Source organism: Typopeltis vanoorti, chromosome 6 (genome assembly GCF_054136105.1).
Source record: "Typopeltis vanoorti isolate ZY-2024b chromosome 6, IOZ_Tvanoo_1.0, whole genome shotgun sequence".
Lineage (NCBI taxonomy): Eukaryota > Metazoa > Arthropoda > Arachnida > Uropygi > Thelyphonidae > Typopeltis > Typopeltis vanoorti.
The window spans coordinates 100958279-100985395 of NC_143554.1; the positions used below are offsets into that span (position 1 = coordinate 100958279).

At 35.1% G+C, this 27117-nt stretch overlaps 1 protein-coding gene across 1 annotated transcript in view; it reads right to left on the reverse strand.

Annotated features, from left to right (window-relative positions):
* The window catches only part of LOC150105754 (uncharacterized), a 114930-nt gene that overhangs the window by 17081 nt on the left and 70732 nt on the right, over window positions 1-27117 (reverse strand). Inside the window, exons 4-5 of the mRNA XM_090393557.1 lie at window positions 18294-18435; window positions 5607-5810 (exon numbers count right to left, since the gene is read on the reverse strand). Of these exons, the coding sequence (XP_090249683.1) occupies window positions 5607-5810; window positions 18294-18435 (346 nt within the window). The remainder of the gene's footprint in view (window positions 1-5606; window positions 5811-18293; window positions 18436-27117) is intronic.

Here is a 27117-nt window from a genome sequence, read left to right on the forward strand (position 1 = left end):
TTTCAAATGATGAAATGTTTTGTTACATGGAAGGTGGGGAGAGAACACAGGGGCATCCATGGAAGTTAAATTTATTTGCAGTCAAGAAAGGGGTAAGAGCTAGGTTTTTCTCCCAGAGAGTAGTGAGTGAGTGGAATAATTTGCCCTTATGGGTAGTGAGTGCATCTAATGTGAATGAATTTAAGGGTAGGTATGATAGCTGGGTTGGGTAATTTACAGCCTCCCTCGATGAGTCCTTGACTCCCTGGAGGTCACAGATAATAATAATAAGTTAATTAGTGTGATTACTGTGTAATTTGTTGTTTATTAATCATAATATACAGTGGTGAGCTATGGAAATTTTAACAAAGGGCTCGCATTGTCAAAAAAAAGCTGTACTTCACACAAAAACTTTTATTAATACAGCTTGTGTACTCCATGATCAAAAAGTATGAGGGGACAATCAACCTCTAAAGGCTATTATTTTTAAACAAATATTTCATGATCTAAACATGAAATATTTACACACAATGATTTGTGTTAATTTATCTTACATAAGAAAAACATTTTTTTAACTATCAAAATATAATAAGAATAAAATCTTTATTAATCGCACATATGCAATAGTCCACATTTTTTATAAAAATAAATAAATTTGTTTTGTTTGAAGTAGAAGTTTTTATGACAAACAAATCTATAAATAATAAATAAATATTATCTATACACAACAACACTGAAATACGTTGCATTTCTCTTCTGTTTTTATACTTCATGTGATAATCAACAGTACCGATCGAAGGGCATTATTTTATAGTCCTATTTATTTATATGTGATTACCAAAAGTGAATTCTTATTTGTAAAATGGTAGTAACAGTAAATATAATATTTTGTTTAAGAAAATCACTTTGTTAGGTTACCTTATGAGTTTGTTGCTTAATACATTTCAAAAAATTATGTTTTTGTTTTTTTTTTTGAAAAAATAAAAACATAAACAATAAGAACAAGGGACTCTCAATTTGAGAAAAATTTAACAAAGGGCTCGGGCAAGCCCCTTATAGCTCGCCACTGGTAATATATCCTAATAGTTCACTGACAGCAAAATGTCAAACAGGAAGCCTATTGTGGCATGGAATCCTTACATTCCTGTTCAAAGAAACAATTTATATTTCACAAAATGCATAAGAACCTTTAAGATTCATTTTGTCCATTTAGCCATATGCAAATTACAGGGTAGATTTTTCAACTAGTTTCAGAGCACAATAGGAAAACACATTAAAAATAGATACTGAAATAATTCAGCCCTGAGAGTGAAATTTATAATATTCACTCTCAGGGGGGGTTGTACAGGATATGATATACTATATGAAATATACATCATTAAATGACCGTAACAGTTAAACAAGCAAGTCAGTTAAGCCTTTGGAGAGATTCTGATTACAAAAATTTTATTTTTGTAATCAGAATATGATATACTATATGAAATATACATCATTAAATGACCGTAACAGTTAAACAAGCAAGTCAGTCAAGCCTTTGGAGAGATTCTGATTACAAAAATTTACCAATGTATGTTACAATTTAGGACACTATAGGCCAGCAATGCTCCAGATACAGATCAACCAAATACCAACTTAAATGATGTACATCCCATCAAGTCACCCCTGCCTTATTCAGGACTCTTTAACCTTCTAAAATGGGAAAGGTTCTGGATCTTCACGGTACATCTGGCATGCCCTTGAAGAGCATCACTCATCGTGCATGTTAGAAGATTGGGGGTGAACAAAAACCACCCTTGTCTGAGAACCAAACATGGCAACAACCACATCAAGTCCCAAATAAATAAGGTGGTGGTGTTTCACTAGGCAACGGTCTTCTACTACCAAGTATGTCTAGCTGGATGGCTGAATGGTTGTTAATCTGCTCTCCAACTAACAAGCTGCAGGTGCGAATTCTGATGTGGGCATTAATGAGACTCTCTTTAGGTGGGAGATGAACTTTTGTTTGGCATTATACCATGCCCTTCTTATTGGAGGCCTAAAAATAGGTCCATGTTTGGTCTCTAGAACAGGATTTCAATGTCTATGTAAAAAATAAATTTAAAAAATATAAAAAACTAATAAAAATAAATGAAATCCTTAGTCCACGCATGCAGTACTAATGGACTATAGATTCACAACCTTTTGTGAGAGAGGGAGTTGCTTAAAAAATATCTTTTTACAGCAGGTATTTTTCTGCTATACTGGCAAAAACACTTGATCTGCTTTGCTAAACTTTCATCTCCAATTCTGTTCAAGTGAATATACTATCTGAAGTTAACACTGTTCACATACTCCTGAATGTTAACAATATGCTTCTTATGTTGGTGGATGATGAGCTGAGTTAAAGTCCAGCAGCTGAAAAGTCAGCTGCTGGACTAACTCCAGCCAACCCTTTCCATTCACCGATTCCCTGACCAAAACAGTTGGACCTTGTTTAGCCAGGCGATGCCCCAGCTGCCATGAAATTCTGTGATGTTGTACCATCATTTATTTTGGTTTAAGCCAATAAAAATACAATTTGGTTGGTTAAATCCCAAACTGACAGCTCGTCCTTGCTCATGCAGTATTGAGGAAGATATCTACTATCAGGGAGTACCATGAGAAGGTGAGGACTGGACATTAAGTCATAAGTCCCCAGTTGATTCTCCACATTCTTTAAAAAACTACATGGAAGATTCCTCCCAATTATCCAGCTTTGACCCTAAAGCAACCCATTAAAAAACCTTCCTCAAAAAAATTTTCAAAAATGAAAAAAACTTCATATAAAAAAATTTCTTCCACTTGCATGGCTGGCTACAAACACCAACTAAATGATACACTGTTTACAGACATCTTAAACCTGATCTCATGTTTTAATGAAACCTAAATTATTGTCACAACCACCACAGACCTCTTAACTGTCCAAACTAACCCACAGTTCTTTTTGGCATAAGGGTGGTACATATGATTTTGTAAAATCTGATATTTCTTACTAATTTCATAATTTTGTATCTCCTCTTTTTGACATCTGTGGCTTGATTTCCTTGCTCATTATGTATCATCCATCTGCTGTCCCCCCCCCCCCAATTGTGAAAATCAGTCTGGCCTCTAATGCTTTATCTTTGAATCTTGATTTCCTGTACCTTACAATGAAGACATTTTACTTGGCGACATTAATATTCCCAACTCCAACTGGCTCCCTTTAATTCCAGTGATATTTGGCAGGGAAGTTGAAGTATTTGCTATAAGCAATGACCTGAAGTAAATTGTTCATCTCCCAACCAGAATACTAGACAACCCTCTGGATCTTTTTTGTAACCAATTCTCCTTCCAAGCACACTGTTGAGGTATCACTCTTCTTGGTAATTCAGATCACAATCACATCCAATTTTCGTCTATAGCATAATCTCCATCCTTCAGCCAACTGCATCCTCACATCCTTTGGCACTATGCCAATGCTGAAATCTCCAAAATTTTAACTCCTCCTGGTCAGAATGTTCAATTCTTTAGATTTTTGTGATCTTTTTACAGAATTCATCCATGTTGGAGTGAGGATCTTCATTCCCCCAACCATTCAGTTCAAAATGAAAATACAAGCCATGATTTTCCAATAAGTGCGCTAATTTTTTTTTGGGAGGGGGGGGGGAATGATCAGCATATCCTAAGTAGCTCAAGGCAAAAACCCCTTCATTCTAAAACCTACAATAAAGCTTGCAACATTTGCAAAACTATTATTAACAGGGCTAAGCATGACTTTGAAAGGGCCAAATGTGGAAAATGCCACCTGTGCCAATCTATGCATCTCACTTCTCCTACTCAGATGACAGTATATTACAACCTCACCTAAAGATGATCTCTTAATCATTCTTGTCATCTGACTCTTGCATAAATGACACCCTACAAATCACCTCATTTACCTGGAACATTGCTTTGCATGTCTCCTGTGGCCTTCCACCAGAAAGACATCAAAAGAATCTTGAATCTAGATTCCAAAAATGCTTCTGATCCTGATAGTATCTCACCAACTGTGATGAGATACCATCAGGACCTAAACTGCTCCTAAACTAATACCTACTAACATCTCTACATTATATTATATCTCTGATGGCATCTACTCTACAGTATGGAAGAAACCCCATACATAGCCAATTCCAAAAAAAAAAAAAAAAAGACGATAAATACTTACCATACAGCTATCAACCTGTTGCTCTCGCCTCAGTTTTATCAAAAGTAATGCAGAAGGTCATCAACAGTCACCTTTTTCAACACCTGACCAAGTATCAATTAACCTGTGGCCACCAGCATGAATTTGGCCAATCGAGATCTATAGATCATATCTACATCACCCACCTTTGAACAGGCCATGGAAAAGTTTAGAGGAAACTATGGTGTTGCACTTGACATTTCCAAGGCATTTGATATGGTTTGACATTTCAAGTCCTTCTCAGCAAATTGCCAATTTTCTTTCAAGTTGTTGATCATGTGTAATGCTGAAGGTGTTCCTTTTTCTTTTCAGATTTTCCTATCACCCTCTTCTTCATATACATTAACAACCTTCTCTCACTGACTTCACCCTATCTGTCCATAGTTCTGCAGTTGATAGCACACTCTCCGCTCATCCTACTCATATGTTTTATCATATGAAATGCCTTGCATTTCAAGCTTATAAAAAAGTGCCCTAAAACATTGATCTCCATTCTTCAATGGGACAAAAACAATCTAGTCTACTTCAATGCTTCCAGAATAGTTTTGTTTTTCTCAAAAGACTTTAGTTCTTCTCTTACCTTTGATAATAATTAAGTCGAGATCAGACCTCTCTTCTCAGACTGATGCTTACTACTAGCTTTCTTCACATAATTACATCACTTCTATAGCATTCTCAACTTTCGAAAAACTTGGCACCTTTTTTTTTTTTCAAGACATTACTTTTCATCTGTACATATTCCATACAAATCCAAATCTGCCCAACCTTGGAACAACTATTCTCACATTTAGAGTGGTGCACATAAAACCTCTCTAGTTTATGCATCGTCTTTCTTCTATAGATATTCCAATGGGTGCCATTCAGTCATCCATCAACCATCTCCCCACCCTCTCAATTTATGCGAAACCTACAATAAAAGAGAAACAGCTGCCAAAAATCCTTTTACGGTTGAACTTCTGACTCACCAAACATGCTACTTCCATTCATCTTCCATGTCTCTCTTCTGTGGGCCTTTCCCATGAAATATTCCCCACAGACCACAACCTTCAACTTCTCAAAAAGAATATCAATAAAATAATTACAGGTCTTGTGTCCACATGTGGGAGTGATATAAAAATCAGTTGTAAACAACATTATTACTAATTATAACAGATATTTTGCAAAGAATAATTCACCTACATAATAATTTACTGTCATTGCTGTATGCTGCCAGTACAATATTTCTAAAGTAATGAAAATACTGCCTACTTGAAAACAAGCCTAAAAACACAGTACAAATTAAATCCATTCTAATTAACAAATTTGAATGCCTAATTATGTATATTTCAATATTAATAAATTATATTTAGATATTAAGAAACTCAGAAAAAGTTTCAGCAGTAATGAATGCTTCCCATATGCCAACCTTTAATTGTAATGCATTTACGAATGACTGTGTCAACATCAATATTCACTGAATTTGCTGCATCTGTTCTATTGACTAGTAAACAGATACCCCCAGGTCTCAAAAGTGTCAAACTCTGAGAAATCATATCAAATCCTCCAGTTACATCCAGCACAACGTCAGCTTTGTTCATATCTTCATGTTGATGATTAGATAACTTGAATCCTATTTAGAGAAAAATAACATCTGTAGGCAAATAATAGTATATACTGATATGCAAAAATATGCATGTTAGTGACTTGTCATTTTAACTCCACAAAATACACTTTCCATAAAGAACTAAAAAGCAGTTAAGAAATTTACTGATGTGTATTTCAGCATCCATAAGGTAGATAATTTTACATAAGGTACATAATTATCATATATGGATAATTATGGTCTGTGTAGCTCAGTGGAAGTGGTGTTTGCAATCCTCAATTAAACCGCCTGAAGAAAGAGAGTCATTAGTTCGATTCTAGTTGCTGACTAGAGGAACTTTTTTTAAAGCTTTTTTGATATGTCAGAACATGGAATCGGATGCATTGCATATGGAAGGGTGCAGAAGTGATGGTATTTCCATACTGTAATAGTCTTTCTGAATTGCATTAAGGCATGGTTAGTAGGGTGTGAGGACTAGATTTTTTGCTTGGAGAGTTGTGAATGAGTGGAATGGGTTATCAGAGTCATTTGTGAGTGCTTTGTCTATTAATGGGTTCAAGGAGAAGTATGATAGATTGTGTGGATAGATTGGGTCTCTTGCAATGAGTCTTCAGACAAATGGAGGTGCCCACATAATAATAATATATAAGATGATTCGAAGTTTAAAATTAAAAAAATTGCTAAAAAATCTTAACCTCTGAATTCGGCAATAGAAAATATCATGAATCAATCATCTAGCTCCTACAGTAATTTATACTGTTGTAGCAATGTTATATTAGACACACGTGCTGTGTTCTAACAAGCTTTTGCGCCCATATTATGTTACTTAGCATATTAATATGGAGATATATATTAATACATTTTGTAAACAAAAATGTGTATTTAATAAATGTATTCTTAGGGTAAGCAAATAGTTTTTTCATTTGAATCCTAATGAAGCCTTAATGGAGTGATGATCACCTGAACTACAATATACTAAACAAGCATGTATAAACAATTTCATCAAGCTTCTCGTAGCAGGGGGGGGGGATTGTTCATAAATTATAGTAAAGAAAATACCTGATGATTTCTATGCTTATATTATATTAATATGTTATATTAAAACTAATGTGTAAGAAGTCAACAGTAAGTGGAAAATTTGTGGCCATCTTATACAGGAAGTATAGCATAACATAAACATTTTAAAAAGTAATTTTAGAGGGTTAACTTATATGCCCAGTCACCTCATACAACAGCATGTATGGTAAGTAATTTTTACCACCTTGCGCATAGTCACTTCCCTAGTATGGTAGCATAGCTGCCCCTACCATCCGTATGGATGAAAGGAAACTAATCATCAATCATCAATTTTTAGCACAGTATTTTTTAACTACTCTTTTTTTTTTTTTAAACCAGAGAGCAGGAATTTAAATTTTAACAATTTTTTATAATAGTCTGGATAGCTCCCCCATCTGCATGTGTGTAGTTTTTATCAGCATTCTTTTACTAAATGAAACTTCAGGAGCAAATCATTGTTCAGAATTGAAATGGTGTTTTCTCCATCTGGCAGAAGGAATGAATCTAACTAAATGAAAACCACAAAAATTTTTAAAAAGAAAGCTTCTGTTCTTCATTCCTATCATAAAGTATTATCGTATAAGTTTTATATAAGGCCAGTTAACTCAAAGAGAAAAGTCTAAAAATGTTCCTCACATTCTAGACAGGTTTAAGTGCAAATTTCTTTCAGCCAAAGGCATTTGATAATATTTCCAGCTAAAAATAATACTTTCTATCAATATGCTATATATATATATATATATATATATCAGTACAAAAATTCAACAGAGTGAAGTTATCCTCCAAGAAAGTGAAAATGCATTCATAGGAAATTTTTTTAGCATGTCTGTAGAGCTTTGATCATTGATTGGAAGTCGATAATGATGTAATTTTTTCATGTATTACTATCATAATCATTCTATAGGAAATTTTTTTAGCATGTCTGTGGAGCTTTGATCATTGATTTGAAGTTGGTAATGATGTAATTTTTTCATGTAATACTATCATAATATCCTGTATATTCCACTCCTCAAATATATGTCAGGAATTTGATAATGTGGAGCTCTGATTGGGACTTTAAATAGGCAGGGCTCCAGACATCCACTAGCCACATGCAAGTTATCAAAAATCTGCATATAACTTTTGACTCCCCAAAAACTTAACTAATAGTCTACTGTTGACAGGAAGCCTTACCAAACATAAAGTCAATTAACACATATTTTGTATGTTATATGTATTATATACTGTATTCTTACAATAAAGTATGCTATAGAAAAGAGAATGTTATTAAGAAAATCATAAGAAAGAGAAAATACATTTACAGTACTATATTTATTGATACTGTAAGTTTGTGTCATCTGAAATGTCAATACTGTTTTATATGATACAAAACACTGCATGTTATACCTATTACTAACACTAGACATCAAAAATGAAAAGATAATGTAAAAGAGAAATTCATATTTATTGAGAGGTATAACAATTCATGCATTGATAATGAAGAAGCAGCAATATGGTTGCTTTATGGGAGACTAGCCTATACACTAATAAATGAATTATTATAAAATTTATTTTATGCTAATTAATATCAGGGGTGCTTAAGGGTCAAAGCTGTATAACTGAGAGGAGACCTCCACATAGCCTTTAAAGAAATGTGGAGAACTGACCAGGGCTTCTGACCTAATGTCCAATCCTCACCTCGTGGTGCACCCTGTTGGGTATCTACCTGGACAGTGAACGAACGAGGATGGCCTAACAATTTGGGATTTAGCCGACCAAATTGTATTCTTATTGGTTAAACCAAAATAAAAAATGATGGTATAACATGACAAAATTTCATGCCGGCTGAGGCAACACCCGGTTAAAAAAGCCCCCCCCCCCCGTTGTTTTCGCCAGGGAACCAGAGCGAACAGCGAAAAGTAGCTACTGGAACAAATTTGAAAGCACACCGCAACTCAACATCACCAGAGTTAAAGATCAGTACTATCAACATAAGAAGCCTAAATGGCAAGAAATGGAGCAAGCTGAGGAATTAGATAAGCACCAGATCGACATAATAGGGGTGACTGAAACAAAAAAGACAAAAACTGGTGAGATCTTTCTGAGCAATAAATAAAAAATGTTATATTCAGGAAATGACAATCAAGGAAAAGAAGGAGTAGCCATAGTATTCAACACAAAATACAAGGCTAATCTTCTTGAATGGCAGTCAGTCTCAAGTAGAGCGATGTGGGCAAATACGAGAATGGGGAACTGGACAATGAGACTCATTTGTGCCTATGGTCCCACAGAAGGTTCTACTAAGGTAGAAGTGGAGGAATTTTTTGAGACTTTAGAAAAAGCAACTGACACAATGAAAAAGGAAAAGTTGGTCCTTGTTGGGGATCTGAATAGCAAGTAGGAAATGATTGTGAGACATACAAAAATATTTTGGGAAAATTTGGAGAAATGAGCAAAGCTAATAATAATGGCAAATACCTGTTGGATTTCTGCTCAGGACATGGACTGGTTATTACTACCACCATGTTCCAACATAAAAATGTGCACAAATTCACATAGAGAGAGGATGCAAAGAATAAGAAAAGTCTCATCGACTATGTTATAGTTGATAGTGATGTTTTCTCCCTAGTGCAGGACACCAGAGTGTACAGAGGATTTGAAATTGGAAGCGATCACTATTTTGTTTTGAGCAGGATAAAATTGAATATATTGAAAAGAATAACATGTAAGAAAGTTTTAAAGCGAATAAAAGTTGAGCAGCTCTCAGATGTGAACTAGAAGAAAAAGAAAAAATGAAAGAGTTTGAGAACAGGAATCAAACCTTGGAGATTCAGTGGCAAACTCTGAAGAAAACATTGATTGATTCTGCCAGAGTGGCATGTGATGAGGTTGTCTGCAAGGATAGAAAAATCAGAACTTCATGGTGGACACAGGAAGTTAAAGAGGCAGTGAAGGAAAAGAAGAAAGCATATCAAAAGTTCCTGGCAAATAAGTCAACATTTGCTCTTGGAGAATACAGAGACAAATGTAAGAAAGCTAAACACTGTAAAACTAGCTAAACAAAAGTCATGGGAAGGCTTTGGTATGAACACAGAAAATAAATATCAAGAAGGTTGCAAGATATTCCAGAGGATGTTGAAGAAGCTCAGAAATAGAGGAAAGAGTGCTGTAAAAGGACTTAGAGATGATAAAGGTGACATGAAAACAAAAGAAAAAGATTAAGACTATTACACTTTTTTTATAATCTTTGTCAAGTAGCTTTATTTTATCCTCCTACATGTTTGAAATATGGTGGTATAAAAGTCTTACAGTGGCTGCACTGCATAGTGCAGCCAATGTAATACTGGACAGAGGGACGAATTCCCGATTATTGAAGTAGAGCACTAATAGTACTCATATAAAAAGGGAAATAAAACAGAATGTTAGAATTACAGAGGTATTTCTCTACTGAGTGTTCCTGGCAAGATTTATGCAAGTATACTTGAGAAATGGTTGAGAAGAATTGTGGAAGAAAAGCTTGGTGAAGAACAAGCTTGATTCAGGCCAAAGAGGGTTGTCAGGATCAGATCTTTACTTTATGACAAATGGTCAAGAAAGCATGGGAATGTAACAAAAGATCTGTATTTAAGTTTTGCTGATCTGGAAAAGGCATATGACAAAGTGCCAAGAGAAAAGCTATTCAATATGCTACAGTCATATGGTGTCAATGGGGAATTATATCAAGCAATACTTAGTCTGTATTTGAGTTGTAAGTCGGCAGTTAGAATTGAAGGAAGTACAGGAAGATGGTTTAAAGTTAAATCTGGTGTGATACAAGGATGTATATTAACCCCACTGTTATTCATTATCTATGTGGATCACATTATGAAGGAAAGTGGTATTAAACATGATACCAAAATTGGAGATGTTAATGTCAGCTCTTTGCTTCATTCGGACGATGCTATACTTCTAAATAAATCCGCTACAAGTTTGCAAGAGTCCCTGACTAAATTGAATAACTGTTATAATAGATATGGTATGAAGGTCAGCATTAAAAAGACAATGACAATGAAAATAGGTAGAATTGTTGAAAATGTCAATTGTGTTGTGAACAGGGAACCTGTGAAACAAGTAAAACATTTAAGCTACTTAGGCATGATTTTTACTGAAGATGGTAAATTAAATATGGAAATAGACAACAGAATCAACAAAACTGGTATGGTAGGATGTCAATTGAATAAATCCATAGCCGCAGATATGAGAGTCCTGAGAAAGATTAGAAGCGTGAACAGATGGCATCAATGGCAATATCATATTAAAAACGAGGATATTAGGAAAGAACTTGACATTGTCGGCATCCAGGAATGCATTAGCAGAGCTAATCTCAGGTGGTATGGTCACTTAAACAGAATGGGTGAGGAAAGATTAGCAAAACAAGTGCTCTCTGTCAGATTGTCAGGAAAATGACCTAGAGGAAGACCAAGATATAAGTGGATTGATACGGTACAAAGTGCATTAGACGATAGAAATATAAGATCTGATAATATTGGAGTCTTGACAAGTAACAGACTAATTTGGAGGAAAATTACAGATATGAAGTTAGTAATGATGTAAATTTTTCATGTAGTACTATCATATCCTGTACACCCCTTGAGGTTACATGTCAGGAATTTGATGACGATGATGATAATTTTATGCAGTTATGATTTAATACTGCATCATTATATTTGTTTACATTTCTCTTGACTGAGAATGACGCCACGTACAGTCTGTAAGCATTTGTGTGCGTAGGTTTTGATAAAATTTAACTTTTCATAATAATAGATGTGTATATTTTATATAATAAATTATAAAATAGACTAGTATCTATGTATATTTATGCATTCATGACATACCTAACTTTTAAATTTTTTTGATATTTCTAAGCTGCGGGACTTGTTCACGAGTTTTTTTTTTTTTTAATTGTTGCAAACCTCCAAAAAATTTTCCAGCATATTTATTGAAAAAAATTCTGCATATAAGTGGACCTGCACTGACCATTCATGCCATTTGCCCAAAAAAACTACTCTCATCTCCCTTATTCACAAGACGTTTATGCAAATTCTACATATAGTTACCAGCTTTCCCAATCTGCCATCCTACGTGATCTCTTGCATCTATCTGATAAGTTCCTCTCATCAAGTTATATATTTCCATATCATCCAATTTTATAATAAACACACATAATGGCAGATACCTGTAAGTTATGTCAAATTAGAATTCTACTCCAAAACTAGACATTTTCAAAACTTTAGCCTTCTCTAGTATACATGAATTTTTATTCCAAGATCTGGGTCAATAACTATCTTAATACTCAAACAGATACAAGCAGGATGATTTAAATAAGCTGGCAAAATGGGCAAAAGGTAATGGATGTCAGTTCAATGTGGAAAAGTGTAAGGTTATGCATTTTGGGATTAAAAGATTACAGCTGTGTACCACATTGATGGAACGGTACCCCAAGAGATTGATGAGGCTAGGGACTTGGGGAGTGTTGGTGGATAGGGAGATGAAGTTCAGAGGGCACATTGCTAAGGTGTCCAAGATTGAACATAGGATTACTTGGCTATTGAAGAACACACACTAACATCCAGAGATAAAGAGGTTATTATTCCCCTTTATAAGGCATTGATACTTCCACATTTGGATTACTGTGCTCAAGTCTGGTCACCCGAATTCCTTGGAGGCGAGGAGGTTGTGGAGAGGGTTCAGAGGAGAGTGACTAAGTTGGTGAGTGATGTAAAAAAATGCTTCCTGCATTGATAGATTGAGAGCTTGTAGATTGCAGAGTTTGGTTGATAGGCAGAGAAGAGGGAATATGATAGAAACATTTAAATTACTAAAAGATTTTATAAGATTGATGCAGGGGAAATATTTCAGCTGTGTGATAGCGATGGAAGAACAAGAGGTCATCCCTGGAAATTAAGGAAAAGTGTGGTTAACAAGGGTGTGAGAATGAGGTTTTTCACCTAGAGGGTGGTGAATGAGTGGAATGCATTGCCTGACTCAGTTGCGAGTTCTTTGTCTGTAAATGAATTCAAGAAGAGTTATGATAGATATTGTTTTGATAGTTTGGGTCTCCCACAATGAGTCTACTGACTCCATGGAGATACCCGTAATAATAATGATACAACAAATAAGAACACTAATACTTAAAGATCAAATAGGGGTCTACTCTCAAAATGCATGATCTCAAAACCTGATCCTTCTCACAGACACATTTTCATCAAAAAATTATTAGGCTGTATAGCAAGATTATTTCAGAAACAGATCTAGAGACATTACTATAAAGTCTTCTAAAAGGAAGATGAAGCTAGAAGAGCTATACAGATGACAGTGATTTTCGTATAAACAGCAATAACAAGAAAATTATGAAATTAAGAAAAACAGAAAACATAAATTGTATTGTCAGTTATGAACCTCTAGAACATGTTACACAATTTAAGCAATATAGGCAAATAATTTTAGTGAGGATAGAAAATTAAATATTAATGATAATAGCATAAGATTATATTATATGGCAAAAGCCAGCTCTCAGATGTGACCTGTACACAAAAATACACAAAGATTATTGAAGAAAAAATGAAAGAGTTTGAGAACAGGAACCAAACCTTGGATATTCAGTGGTAAGCCTTGAAGAAATCCCTGATTGATTCAGCAGAGAGGCATATGGTGAGGTTGTCTGCAAGGATAGAAAAATCAGAACTCCATGGTGGACACAGGAAGTTAAAGAGGCAGTGAAGGAAAAGAAGAAAGCATATCAAAAGTTCCTGGCAAATAAGTCAGCATTTGCTCTTAGAGAATACAGAGACAAATGTAAGAAAGCTAAACACTGTGTAAAACTAGCTAAACAAAAGTCATGGGAAGGCTTTGGTATGAACATAGAAAATAAATATCAAGAAGGTTGTAAGATATTCTGGAGGATGTTGAAGAAGCTCAGAAATAGAAACATGAAACATGAAAACAGGAGAAAAAGATTAAGACTATTACACTTTTTTTATAATCTTTGTCAAGTAGCTTTATTTTATCCTCCTACACGTTTGAAATATGGTGGTATAAAAGTCTTACAGAACAAGCAAGAAATTAGCTAAGACACCAAAAACCGATAATTTGAAAAAGTTTTATACAAGAGAGTCTCTGATTTTTTTCTTGCTGTTAGGCTCAATGGCCTGTCATGGACAACTGAATTAGTATCTTTGAAACGTAATTAATGCTCTGAAGGTGGTTAATTCTATCTATACAGTGTATTATTATGAGTGTCAATTTCATCTGGCCAGTTCGACTGTTTTGTGGTATGAAAAACAAGAGTTTCTGGGAGGAGAAACCCTGCCATCTCCATATGAGACTGGCTAACTCACTTTCAGATGAAAAGCCCTGATAAAAGCTCTGTGTTTATGATGGGATTTGAACTCAAGGGCTTTTATCAGGGCTGAAAAGCTCTGATAAAAGCTCTGTGTTTATGATGGGATTTGAACTCAGGTCTTTTAAACCAAAGAACATTATTATTATTCCTGATACCTCCAAGGAGTCCGAAGACTCATCGCGGGAGGACATCTTCAACTATCTCTACACCTTACCTCTACTACGAATCAACGCCATCTACCGCCCACCTCCAACACCACCACAACTAGTAATTTTTGTCTGTAAATTGCGTGTGTTCTGAAGGGCCGATTTGTATGTATGCGGGATGAAAAACCCGAGTTTCCGGGAGAAAAAACCCTGCTACCTCCGTATGAGATCGGCTAACTCACCATCGATTGAAATCGACCAGATAAAGATTCCTCCCGTCGCGACGAGAATCGAACTTAGGCCTATTCCAATCGAAGGGCGCAATGTACCGTCGTTCTTCCAATTGCGCTACGGAGGCGCTTATCAAAACCAACAAAGCCAAAGAGTCCTTCAAACCAATTTTAACTTGTGGATCTGAGAGTTTTTGTTAGAAATAAAACAATTTATAAAAAACAAACCACAGATATAAGAAAAAAATTAGGAGAATGAAGAGATGGCATCAATGGCAGTGTCGTGACGTTCTATTTTCATGTTATGTTCTAAATCCGCCATCTTGGTTCAAGTCACTGTTATCAATATAACACTTAATCGCAAATTGATCACCGATCCAAAAGTAGAGAAATTTATAATTATCCTGCGCCACCCTATTTTTAGATTAGTCTATATAAAATAGTAGGATCAATTCTTAATTAAGTTAGCAGTCTTCTCATTAGGCCGAATCATTTATTATTATTCTACTTGGGGCACCCGCAAGATTCGAATTTTTTATGAACGGTGCAATAAAAGGGAATTCAGGCAAACACAATATTTAGATTAACAAAATAAAACATTTAATATATGATATATAACAAATACAAGAATTCTACTTTTAAATGGAACAATACAAATAACTTAATACATCTTGCTAAGTCACTCATTCCAATTCAATGTTCGAAAGTTTAGCATACAATTCACAGCTTCAAAATTACAAGCTTTCTTAACTCAAGTTAATAAAACAAAACTTCTCATTTGATCAGTCTGGACACATCTATCAGTTGCACTTAATGTTTAAATTCACAGCAGGCACTAATCAAGGTAGATATTATTCCAAGCAATCTTATTTCGGACCTTGAACTTTGAAGATACGCTATAGTTAATGTTAGAATAAACAAACATGTATGACTAATCTTACCAGATACAATCTTCAATACATCAATTTATTGCGAGCACACTTATGAATTAACTTATTTGAGCTAGCGGAACACATTAAATAAAATTCTCCAACGCTTTAACTGAACTACTGTTAATCGCACTTAACTACTCTAAACGACAGCAATAAGGTACTGATATCCTTCCTTGTTTACTTTCCTGCGACTAGTTAAATTCATTATAATTCTTCTCAGGGCAACATAGAGTTAAGACGTAATCCTAGATTAACTGGAACTAATCAGAATTTCCCATTGAATGTCCAGTTCTTTATTTATCCGATTACGACATCAGTTTTCTTCTATAACAACAGCTGATTTCACTTGCAGCTGAGTATATGATTCACTACGTTTTTGCTCACTTCAAAACACTATTCTCATGAATTTCTGCCCTAAAGAATTTACAATTTTCTTTCACTTCCTTGCTTATATCCTACTTTCCTTCAGGCTCCGCAAAACTCTTCCCCTTTTTTCTCTAAAAATTCTTATTGCCTCCTTTCTCCTTTCTGGTTCCAAGGTCACGCACTCTTCGACTCATGCTTGTTTATTTCATGCGTCTCCATGACAACGCATCAATGCAAACATTTCGCTAATGTAATACAACGCTCTACTCTTACATAAGTGATTACATAACGTTAAATTTTCACAAATAAGAATAAATAGAATATTTGAGCTACTGCATAACTCTAAACTTCTGTAACAGAAATAAATAGAGAATATTTACATTTCAATTAATATGCAGTTAAAATTATCAAGTACAAATTCTATAATATTAACATAGTAATAAATAAAATAACTTAATATTTGACACAGTATTTTCATTATTAATACATATATCTTTGATTAATTAATTTAATATTAGACAAAATTAAGGTAGTTATATGAATATTTAATTATAAAATAAGTGATTTACATTAAATAATATTTACAAGTTTTGCCTATGTGATGGAAGATCATGTTGGATTCTGAAACAAATAATAATTACTTCAATCTCTATATAATCAGAATCCAACAGCAGAATCATGTTAAAAATGAAGATTTTAGAAAGGAGCTTGAAATTATTAGTATTCAATGTCTAAGGAAAACAGATCAAAAATACCTTATCACTTAAAACATGAGATGAAAGATCAGGAAAAAAAAAAGTTTGCTTTCCTAATCACATGCAAGCCAAAATAGAAAAATTTTGGCTTGCACCCTCTGTCCAAAAAAAAAAAAAGAACTGAACTTTTGATAGAAAATAAAACACAGCCCAATTATAATTATTCAAATCATTTATTTCAATCAATATACTCTTGCTCAGCTTCAATACAGCATTTGGCATGGTCAACTAATTCGTAAAATGAGTTTTTTATATTGGTTTTTGGGATACTGTTGAGGGTAGTGATTACTGCTGCTTGAACGTTTTCAATGGTGTGGTGTTGTATCGCTTCCCTTTAACCAGCAAATGAAGTCTGGGGAAGGGAAAGAAGTCACAGGGTGATAAATCAGGTGAATACGGCGAGTGATCAACACACAAGCTTGGTTTTTGCTCAAAAACTGTCTCACAATGTTCGCACGATGGGATGGTGCATTATTGTGCAAAAGTGACCAGCTGCCTTCATCACGATATTCATGCAGCACACGGCAAATTCTCGCTATCAATCACTTCAAAAATTCGAGATAAAACTCACCATCGACTGTTTGGCCAGGTGGAACAAATTCTTTGTGGATAATGCCCTTTGAATCGTAGAAACAAATCAGCATTGTCTTTTGACTTCTTCAAGCGACTTTTTTTTTCGGATGTCCTCTTCTGGTGGTCTCTACTCAGCACTTCAGGCTCATACTCAAAACACCACATTTCATCACCAGTAACGATCGTTTCAAGGAAGTCTGAGTCCTTATGAGTGGTTTTAATGAGGTCCTTGCAGTGTTCAATTAGATACATTTTTTGGTCGTCGGTCAACTTGTGGGGAACAAATCGCAAACTCAATTTATGAAGACCCAAACTCTCGGTCAAAATGTTATGCACAGTTGATTTTGGAATCCCCAATTCATCTTCAATCAATCTCACGGATGATTTCGGGTTTTCTTTGATGAAATCACACGCTTATTTGATGTTAACTTCGCTCAGTCCAGTTTTTGGATGGCCCGGCTTTTTGTCGTCCTCAAGCATCTCACGACCACTAAATTGCTTAAACCACTTGTAAACTTGAGTACGGGATAAGCATTCATCACCGTATGCTTTTTGAAGCATTTGATGCATTTCGGTAAAACTTTTACCAAGTTTAACACAAAAGCCAATTGCAGCTCTCTGTTTGAAACTCATTTTCCAACAACCGTTCGTCAAAACACACTGTCACTCTTGGCACTATAACTCGGCTTCTAATGAAACAAATGTCATAAACAGTTGACATAACACTAATGAAGGTTGCTGCTTTCGACAACAAAAAGATACAACAGGTGGCACCACTAGTTTCTTCTATTTTCGAGAAGTTCAGTTTCTTTTTGCACAGAGGGTGTAACAAGACCAAGATGTAGATAGACTGGTGTACTTAGGAGTGCTTTAGAAGTTCAAAATGTAAAGATCAAATAAATCTAACAAATAATAAAGCATTTTGAAAGAAAACTTTAGAATAAAACCTAGTCATGAAATCTTAATTATGTTCTGGCAAACCTGTTGAATGTGGGTCAGTGAGGAGAAATAATATATAATCATTCTCGCAATGGACATTATCATAATATGAAAATGAATCTGCAGTAAATTTAATTTTAGTAGTCAACTAACCTTGCTTTTCAACAAAAACTGGAATTCCTTTGAACTTTGACACAAAGTGTAGCCTTTCGGCTATACTTTCAAGGCAGTATATCTTAGAATATCCAGCTTCATGAAGAAGTACACAACTATAGAGACCAAGAAGTCCTCCTCCCTGAAATTAAAGTTAAAACCACTATAAATCTGAGTAATTTCCAGTTTCTCTTTGTGTATATACACAAATCTAGAACTATATTACATGCTCACAATAGTAAACCATGTAGGGACCAGAGAAAAAGTTTCTTATAAAGTGCAAGGTTTGCTATGATAAATTTAGGAGGAGGAAAAAACATTCCACCTCTCCAATTCCTAGGAAATAAATACTCAAGACAGTATTGAAATTCAGTTGGATGACTATAGCTTTTTGAACTTATCTCAATACCAAGCTTCAACAGGTCAGTTAGAATCATCACCTTTCCCTGGAATACATTAAGCAGGCCTGGTTTTACTTCCCTCTCATGCACTGCAGAGTTGCAAGTATGCTAGCTGACATTATGAAGTACTTAACTTGAATAGCTAAGGAATAAACTATACTTTTTATCACTGTATAACTTTATGTTCAGCATTGTATTAAAAAAAGCGATTTAAAAAATCAATTTAGGAGAACATTACTGTATTGATCTTCACTTTAGACTTTTGTGAATCAAATCACATGTAAATCAAATTCAGATTGATAGATAAAAACAAATTCTGTTAAGCTATAGAAAAAAAAGGTAAAAAAAAATAAAGAAAGAAATTAGAAGAAAAGGACAATTACAGTAATCTAGTATGCAATAGCATACAGAATTTTCATTACCACAACTTTACAATGTAACTGAAAAAGGCTAATAAATACCCAATATTCCATAAGTAGAATAAAACATGCTTTTAAACTTTTAGTACAAAATAAATAGTGGCAAGCAGTTAGCATGACAAATAACTGTCTTTGGATAAAAAAAAAAATTCAAGAAAATGTAAAGAAAATGTGTGCATTTCCAAAAGAAAGCAAATGTATACTATTGTGCAGCAAACTTGGATTTGGCTGAGGTAAGAGGGGACCCTACATGTGGATATTACAATGCAACCTAATTGCTCCCAAATCAGCTGGCTAAACAAAATTTGAAATAAATACTATCCATTCTCTGCAAGAGTAGCAATAAATCATTCTTTTACAACTAGAAAAAGTTGAAAATGCAATATACTATATTTAGCTGAAAACAGAAATACTATAACAAGAATAGCATTTAAAAAAAAAAAAATAACAACAACAACTAAACTTTTAATTAGATATTACAGTGTTATTTATGTTTAAGTTACTGAAATTTTAATTGAACTTCAAATTAAAAATACAACATATGTAGGACAAATTTCATTTTTTCCTCATTTTTGCTATAGCTAACAAATTGTTTTCATCCATTTTATCAGTGTTTAGCTTCTATCAATACATTTTTCAGTTTTAATATGAAATACTAATAAATTTTATGTAGTGCCTCCCACAACATTATTCCCAACAGCTGTCTTTTGATCTAATAGTTTTCAGTGTCAATCAGTGTAAGCATTATGTAGAACTACCTTCCACTCTAAGACATGGTGATCTCATTTCACATCTATTGCTATGTCAATCCATATATTACATGCTGCTGTTATTTTAGGTGTGGACTATGTCATTTGCTAAAAAATTCACTATTCTATCAAAGGTCTCCAGCTTTCATCATTTTAAACAGAGCTTAAAATTGCACTGATTCATGGGACTTAGGCTGAGACTTTTCCACAAGTTGTTACAGCACATAATTTCATTATAGTGGCATTTGCTATAGTGAGCATCTACTGTATAAATGTTATTTTGAAAAAAAATTAACAAACAATACCCAAGAAAATGCCAAAATCTCAGATCCATATTAAAACAGAATATCGCAAATGAAAGTATTCTATTTTCTTTCTTCCAATTATACTATTCTCCTGCAGAATCAAAACATTTTCATGACAATCATCAAGTACTGAAGAATATAAAATGGAAAAGTCAGCAGGCTAATTTGTACAGAGATCTTTGTACAATTATTTATATATATGTGTGTGTGTGTGTGTGTGAAAGATGTGGTTTGTATAACATCTAACAAGTGATCTCAGCAAAAATTCAATAACAGATTTCTATTCATAATGTCCAAAATGTTTTTTAATGTGACTGGTCCAATTTACAATCCAATGTATTATTAATATTAGTATCATAAGACCTCCAAGAAGTCCATTCTAACTGCCAACGCTTATCACACCATACTTTAAACTCATTAGAGGCTGTACTCTTACCATCACTTTGAGTCTCTCTCTCTAGCAATACCACATTTCTTCTACAACATCCATAACACTTTTGCAATGTATTACCTAAACTTCAACTCCCTATCCACTAAAACTTCATGAATCATTACCTCACCTACCTGATAATCTTCCCAAGTTTTGTTTTGCCTGCACACAATTCTATATCATTCTCAAGCCATTTGGAATATCTTTACAATTGAACAGCAGCTGATAAGTTTTGGAAAAAAACTTCTGTCACCTGCCTCTTATTATTATTGTTCCGGGAAACTCCAAGGAGTCGACAGACTCATCGAGGGAGGCCCTAACATCATGTCTGGAACAACTATTCAACATTCACACAGTATCTATCATATCTTGCCTTGAACTCATTCACGGTCGTAGCACCCACAACAGACTCTGGAAGCTTATTCCACTCATTCACCACTCTCCAAGTAAAAAACCTAGCTCTAACACCCTTGTCAACCACGCTCTTGCCCAGCTTCCATGCATGGCCCCTAGTCCTCCCACCACTAGTCATATTTTCAAAAATATCTTCTGGATCAATCTTATAAAAACCCTTCAGTAATTTGAATGTCTCAATCATATCACCCCTCCTTTGCCTATCGTCCAATTTCTGCAACCCACAAATCTTCAACCTATTCTCATAAGGTTCATTCCACAGGCCTGCTATCATCTTGGTCACTCGTCTCTGGATCTTCTCCACTTCCTCCCCATCATGAAGAAACCCTGGTGCCCATAACTGGGCACAGAAGTCCAGATGGGGTCTTATCAAGGATCGGAGATTCTATATAGTAATCTAATAAAAGGCATTGCTGAGTGTTGTTATTACTTTATTCTAAAATAATAAAATCAGAAAGACAATTGCTTCTTTATACTTTCATGGTGGGCTGTGTCAGGTGGGAATTCATTGGGCAGGCACTTATATATATATATATATATACAGGGTGTTCGGGATAAATTTGACATATTTATAATTAATTATATTTTTCCGTAAGTTACATGTATTAACACACACTTCTCTTCATTTAAAAGGTTGGACCCTTCTTCATTCATATACAAGATGTCAGAAAGGATGGATAGCTGGAACCCACCTGAATCATGGAAGAGAATAACTTGTATCATGATGATTCGTGCCGGCCATCAAAATAAGGATATTTCGACTGCTGCCCAATGCTCCCTGAATACAGTAAAAACAATCAGGCATGAACTAGAGACTTGCAATGGTGACTACGAGGATGTAGCAAGAAGAAAGATCCCTACCAGACGATCTGATTGCGTTCGTACAGCAGAATTCCTCGCAAATCTGCAGGAACAGGTGTTGAAGATCCCTGGCATTGGAATTCGGGCTTTGTCACGTGAAATGAATGTTGCAGCCTCTACTATGAAGCTTGCACTCAATGAAGACCTCCGCTACTACTCATACAAGCGCCACAAAGGTCAGCTGCTTACAGAAAAGGCCCGTGAAAAACGTTTGATAAACGCGAAGAAACTTCTAAGCAAAGTGAAACATCCTGCGGAACCACAAACAATCTGGTTCTTTTCCGATGAGAAAAACTTTTGCCAGGATCAAAAACACAACACGCAGAATAACAGATGGCTTGCATACAGTACAAAGGACATTTCTCGTGTAATGCAGACTAAATTTCCCCAAACTGCGATGGTTTTCGGATGTGTATCCTCTGAAGGCAATGTGATGCCTCCGCATTTTTTCCAAGAGGGCCTCAGGTTGACTTCAGATGGCTACGTGGAGTTGCTAAACACTGTAGTCAAGCCCTGGATAACAAGGGTAGCCAATGGTAGGCCGTATGTATGGCAGCAGGATTCGGCCCCTTGCCACACCTCTGGGAAAAGTCAAAAATGGTTGTCTGAAAATTTCTACGACTTCACCAGTCCAAATGTTTGGCCTCCAAACTCCCCAGACCTTAACCCCATGGATTATTTTGTATGGGGCGCAGTTGAAAAAGACACCAATCGCACTTCCAGTAATACAAAAGCCCAGTTAATGGATAAAATTAAAACAGTTTTTGCGGCCCTTCCCAGGGAGACTGTAGCATCAGCTTGTTCGAGGTTCCGAAGCAGGATTGAAGCTGTGATCGATGCTTAATGGTGGTTATTTTGAGTAAATCTTGTTGATAGTATTGTAATTAACTCTGCCTGTAATGTTTTTTGTCAATTCATTAAATTTAATAGATACAAAGAAGATTTTCTTTTTCCTTACGAAACTGTCAAATTTATCCCGAACACCCTGTATATAAAAGAAAGATCATTAACTCGGTTAACATACATATTTTTATGAAGAATTGAATGACTAGAACCGAGATTTAAGTAATATAAAATTTTAATATAAAAACACTACTAGTTTTGGCCTGTAAGAGCCTTCATCAGGTGACATTATAAAAGAAAGAAAAAAGAAAAAACACTGAAGGTTAAAAGACTATGAACAACATAGAGAGTTACATAATTAGCATGATTGTAGTTGTATTTAAAGCTGTTCTTTCATTTGTTGCATTGTTGGGAGAGTGCGGCTTGCAGCATCACGTGAACGCCAGTACATGATTACAGCTGAATGACTATCTGGAGGTTTTAGCTCAAGTTATTATTTAGATGAACAGGATTGAAGATGATTTCTCTAGATTCCACGATTTTTCTCTCTAGTTCATCATTGCAATGGAAGATGTTAGTAGATTTTTCCCAGCAGACTTCGTGACTTTGGTTTCGTCATTAGGATTAGCCGAGAAATCATGGAATCTAGAGAAATCATCTTCAATCCTGCTCATCTAAATAATAACTTGAGCTACAACCTCCCAGATAGTCATCATCATCAAATTCCTGCCATGTACCCTCAAGGGGTGTACAGGATATGATAGTACTACATGAAACAAATTACATCATTATTAATTACCTATCTACAATTTTCCTCCAAATCAGTCTGTTACTTGTCAAGACTCCAACATTAGCAGATCTTATATTTCTATCGTCTAAGGCACTTTGTACCGTATCAATCCACCTATATCTTGGTCTTCCTCTGGGTCGTTTTCCTGCCAACCTGGCAGAGAACACTTGTTTTGCTAATCTTTCCTTGCCCATTCTTTTTAAGTGACCATACCACCTGAGATTAGCTCTGCTAGCGCATTCCTGGATGCTGACAATGTCAAGTTCTTTCCTAATATCCTCGTTTTTAATATGATATTGCCATTGATGCCATCTGTTCACGCCTATAATCTTTCTCAGGACTCTCATATCTGTGGTCTCTAGTCTTTGGTCAAGTGTTTTACTTCTGACCCAGCTTTCAGATCCATAAGTTAAAACTGGTTTGAACACTGTCTTGTATACAGCTAATTTAGTGTTTCGACTAATTTCTCTCTTATTCCATATGAATTTATTCAATTGACTTCCCACCATACCAGCTTTGCTGATTCTGTTGTCAATTTCAATATTTAATTTACCATCTTCAGTAAAAATCGTGCCTAAATAGCTGAAATGTTTTACTTGTTCCACAGGTTCTCCATTCACAACACAGTTGACATTTTCAATGATTCTGCCTATTTTCATTGTCTTTGTCTTTTTTTATTGCTGACCATCATACCATATCTATTATAACAGCTATTCAATTTAGTCAGAGAATCTTGCAGACTTGTAGCAGATTTATTTAGAAGTATAACATCATCCACATAAAGCAAAGAGCTGACATTAACATCTCCAATTTTGATATCATGTTTAATACCACATTCCTTCATAATGTGATCCATATAGATAATGAATATCAGAGGGGATAATGTACATCCTTGTCTCACACCATATTTAACTTCAAACCATCTTCCTGTACTTCCTTCAATTCTAACTGCTGACTTACAATGCAAATAAAGACTAAGTATTGCTTGATATAATGCCCCATTGACACCATATAACTGCAGCGTATTGAATAGCTTCTCTCTTGGCACCTTGTCATATGCCTTTTCCAGATCGACAAAACTTAAATACAGATCTCTGTTATATTCCCATGCTTTCTCGACTATTTGTCATAAAGTGAAGATCTGATCCTGACAGCCTCTATTTGGCCTGAATCCAGCTTGTTCTTCACCAAGCTTTTCTTCCACAATTCTTCTCAACCGTTTCTCAAGTATACTTGCATAGATCTTGCCAGAAACCCTCAGTAGGGAAATACCTCTGTAATTCTCACATGCAGTTTTATTTCCCTTTTTATATATGGGTACTATGAGAGCTCTACTCCAATCATCAGGAATTCGTCCCTCTGTCCAGGCTTTCTGAACTATGCAGTGCAGCCACTGTAAGACTTTTATACCACCATACTTCAGCATTTCTGGTCGAATATCATCTACTCCTGCTGCCTTTCCCCATTTCAAGCCTTTGATGGCTTTTTCTACTTCAAGTATGGATATGTATTCCTGACTGCATGCCTGGTCAGTGTTTTTTACCACTGTGCTGTCATCACTGCTTGTTTCATTTAGCAGTTTTTCAAAGTAATTACTCCATACTTCAGGGATATCTTTTTCTCCTGTTTTCATGTCACCTTTATCATCGCTAATTACTTTTATAGCACTCTTTCCTCCATTCTTAAGCTTCTTCAACAACCTCCAGAATATTTTGCCACCTTATTGATATTTATTTCTATATTCTTGTCAAAGTCCTCCCATGACTTTTGTTTGGCTAGTTTTACACAGGGTTTAGCATTCTTGCATTTGTCTCTATATTCTCTAAGAGCATAAGCTGATATTTGACAGCAACGTTTGGTATGCTTTCTTCTTTTCCTTCACTGCCTCTTTAACTTCCTGTGTCCACCAGGTAGTTCTGATTTTTTTATCCTTACAGACAACCTCACCACATGCCACTCTGGCAGAATCAATCAATGTTTTCTTCAGAGTTTGCCACTGAATCTCCAAGGTTTGATTCCTGTTCTCAAACTCTTTCATTTTTTCTTCAATAATCTTGGTGTATTTTAGTCTACAGTTCACATCTGAGAGCTGCTCAACTTTTATTCGCTTTAAAACTTTCTTACATGTTATTCTTTTCAATATATTCAATTTTATCCTGCTCAAGACTAAATAGTGATCACTTCCAATTTCAAATCCTCTGTACACTCTGGTCCTGCACCAGTGAGAAAACATCACTGTCAACAATAACATAGTCAATGAGACTTTTCTTATTCCTTGCTTCTTCTCTCCATGTGAATTTGTGTGCATTTTTATGTTGGAACATTGCGTTAGGAATAACCAGTCCATGTCCTGAGCAGAAACCCAACAGGTATTTGCCATTATTATTATTAGCTTTGCTCTTTTCTCCAAATTTTTCCAAAATATTTTTGTATGTCTCACAATCATTTCCTACTCAGTTATTCAGATCCCCAACAAGGACCAACTTTTCCTTTTTCATTGTGTCAGTTGCTTTTTCTAAAGCATCAAAAAATTCCTCCACTTCTACCTTAGTAGAACCTTCTGTGGGATCATAGGCACAAATAAGTCTCATTGTCCAGTTCCCCATTCGGATATTTGCCCACATCGCTCTACTTGAGACTGCCTGCCATTCAAGAAGATTAGCCCTCGTATTTTGTGTTGAATGGAACAAGAATCTCCTTACTTCTACAAGGCAGCATTCTCCACATCATTCCAAGATTTTGTTGTGCTGTTCTCTCAATTTTTGGCAATGTGTCCCCTAAATTTTAGATCCTTATCCACTGTCACCCCATGATCTCTTATTTCATCCACCTCCAACAACATATCCACACCAAGTATAAATTCTACATCTCATCTTTTTCCCCAAATTTTAAAACCTTATATTTTGCAACATTGAACTCACATCCTCACTCCCATGCCCATTCATTCAATCTACTCAAGTCTTCTTGTAAGGCCAGAACATCTGCTCTACTCCTCATAGTTCATCCAAACTTTGCATTATCTGCAAACAACTGAATATCCCCATCCAAATCTTCCCCAATATCATTAACATGCAGGTTAAACAGCAATAGCCCTAAAACAGAACCCTGATTTGAATATACAGCATTTAACTAATTATTATTAGTTAAATGCTGTATATTCAAAAAGGACATTTTAACTACTACTGAAATCATTGTGTATTAGCAGTTACAAGTTAATTTTTAAATTCTAACTCAACAGAGTGCTTCGTTAAACTCTACTGATTAACTCGCATGAAAAATTAACCAAGTTGACTTAATATGGTCTACACAAATTTACTATAATTTTATTTTTCAGTATCTTAATGTACAGAAATACACAAAAAGAACTACAAATATACAAAAATAATTAACCACATACACACATACTGGTATTTAGATTTATGTGTTGGTTAACATGTTGCCTTTACTGGAAAGTTTTATAGATTACTACATTGCAACAACAGGAAAAGAAGTGCTTTATGGCCAATATTTCACCTCCAATTACTGAGGTCAGAGGCATAAAAGAAGCAAGTATGTAAAATACTAGTTGTTAGGCGGTAGATCAATTTCATCACCCAGTGTGCGACCACAACC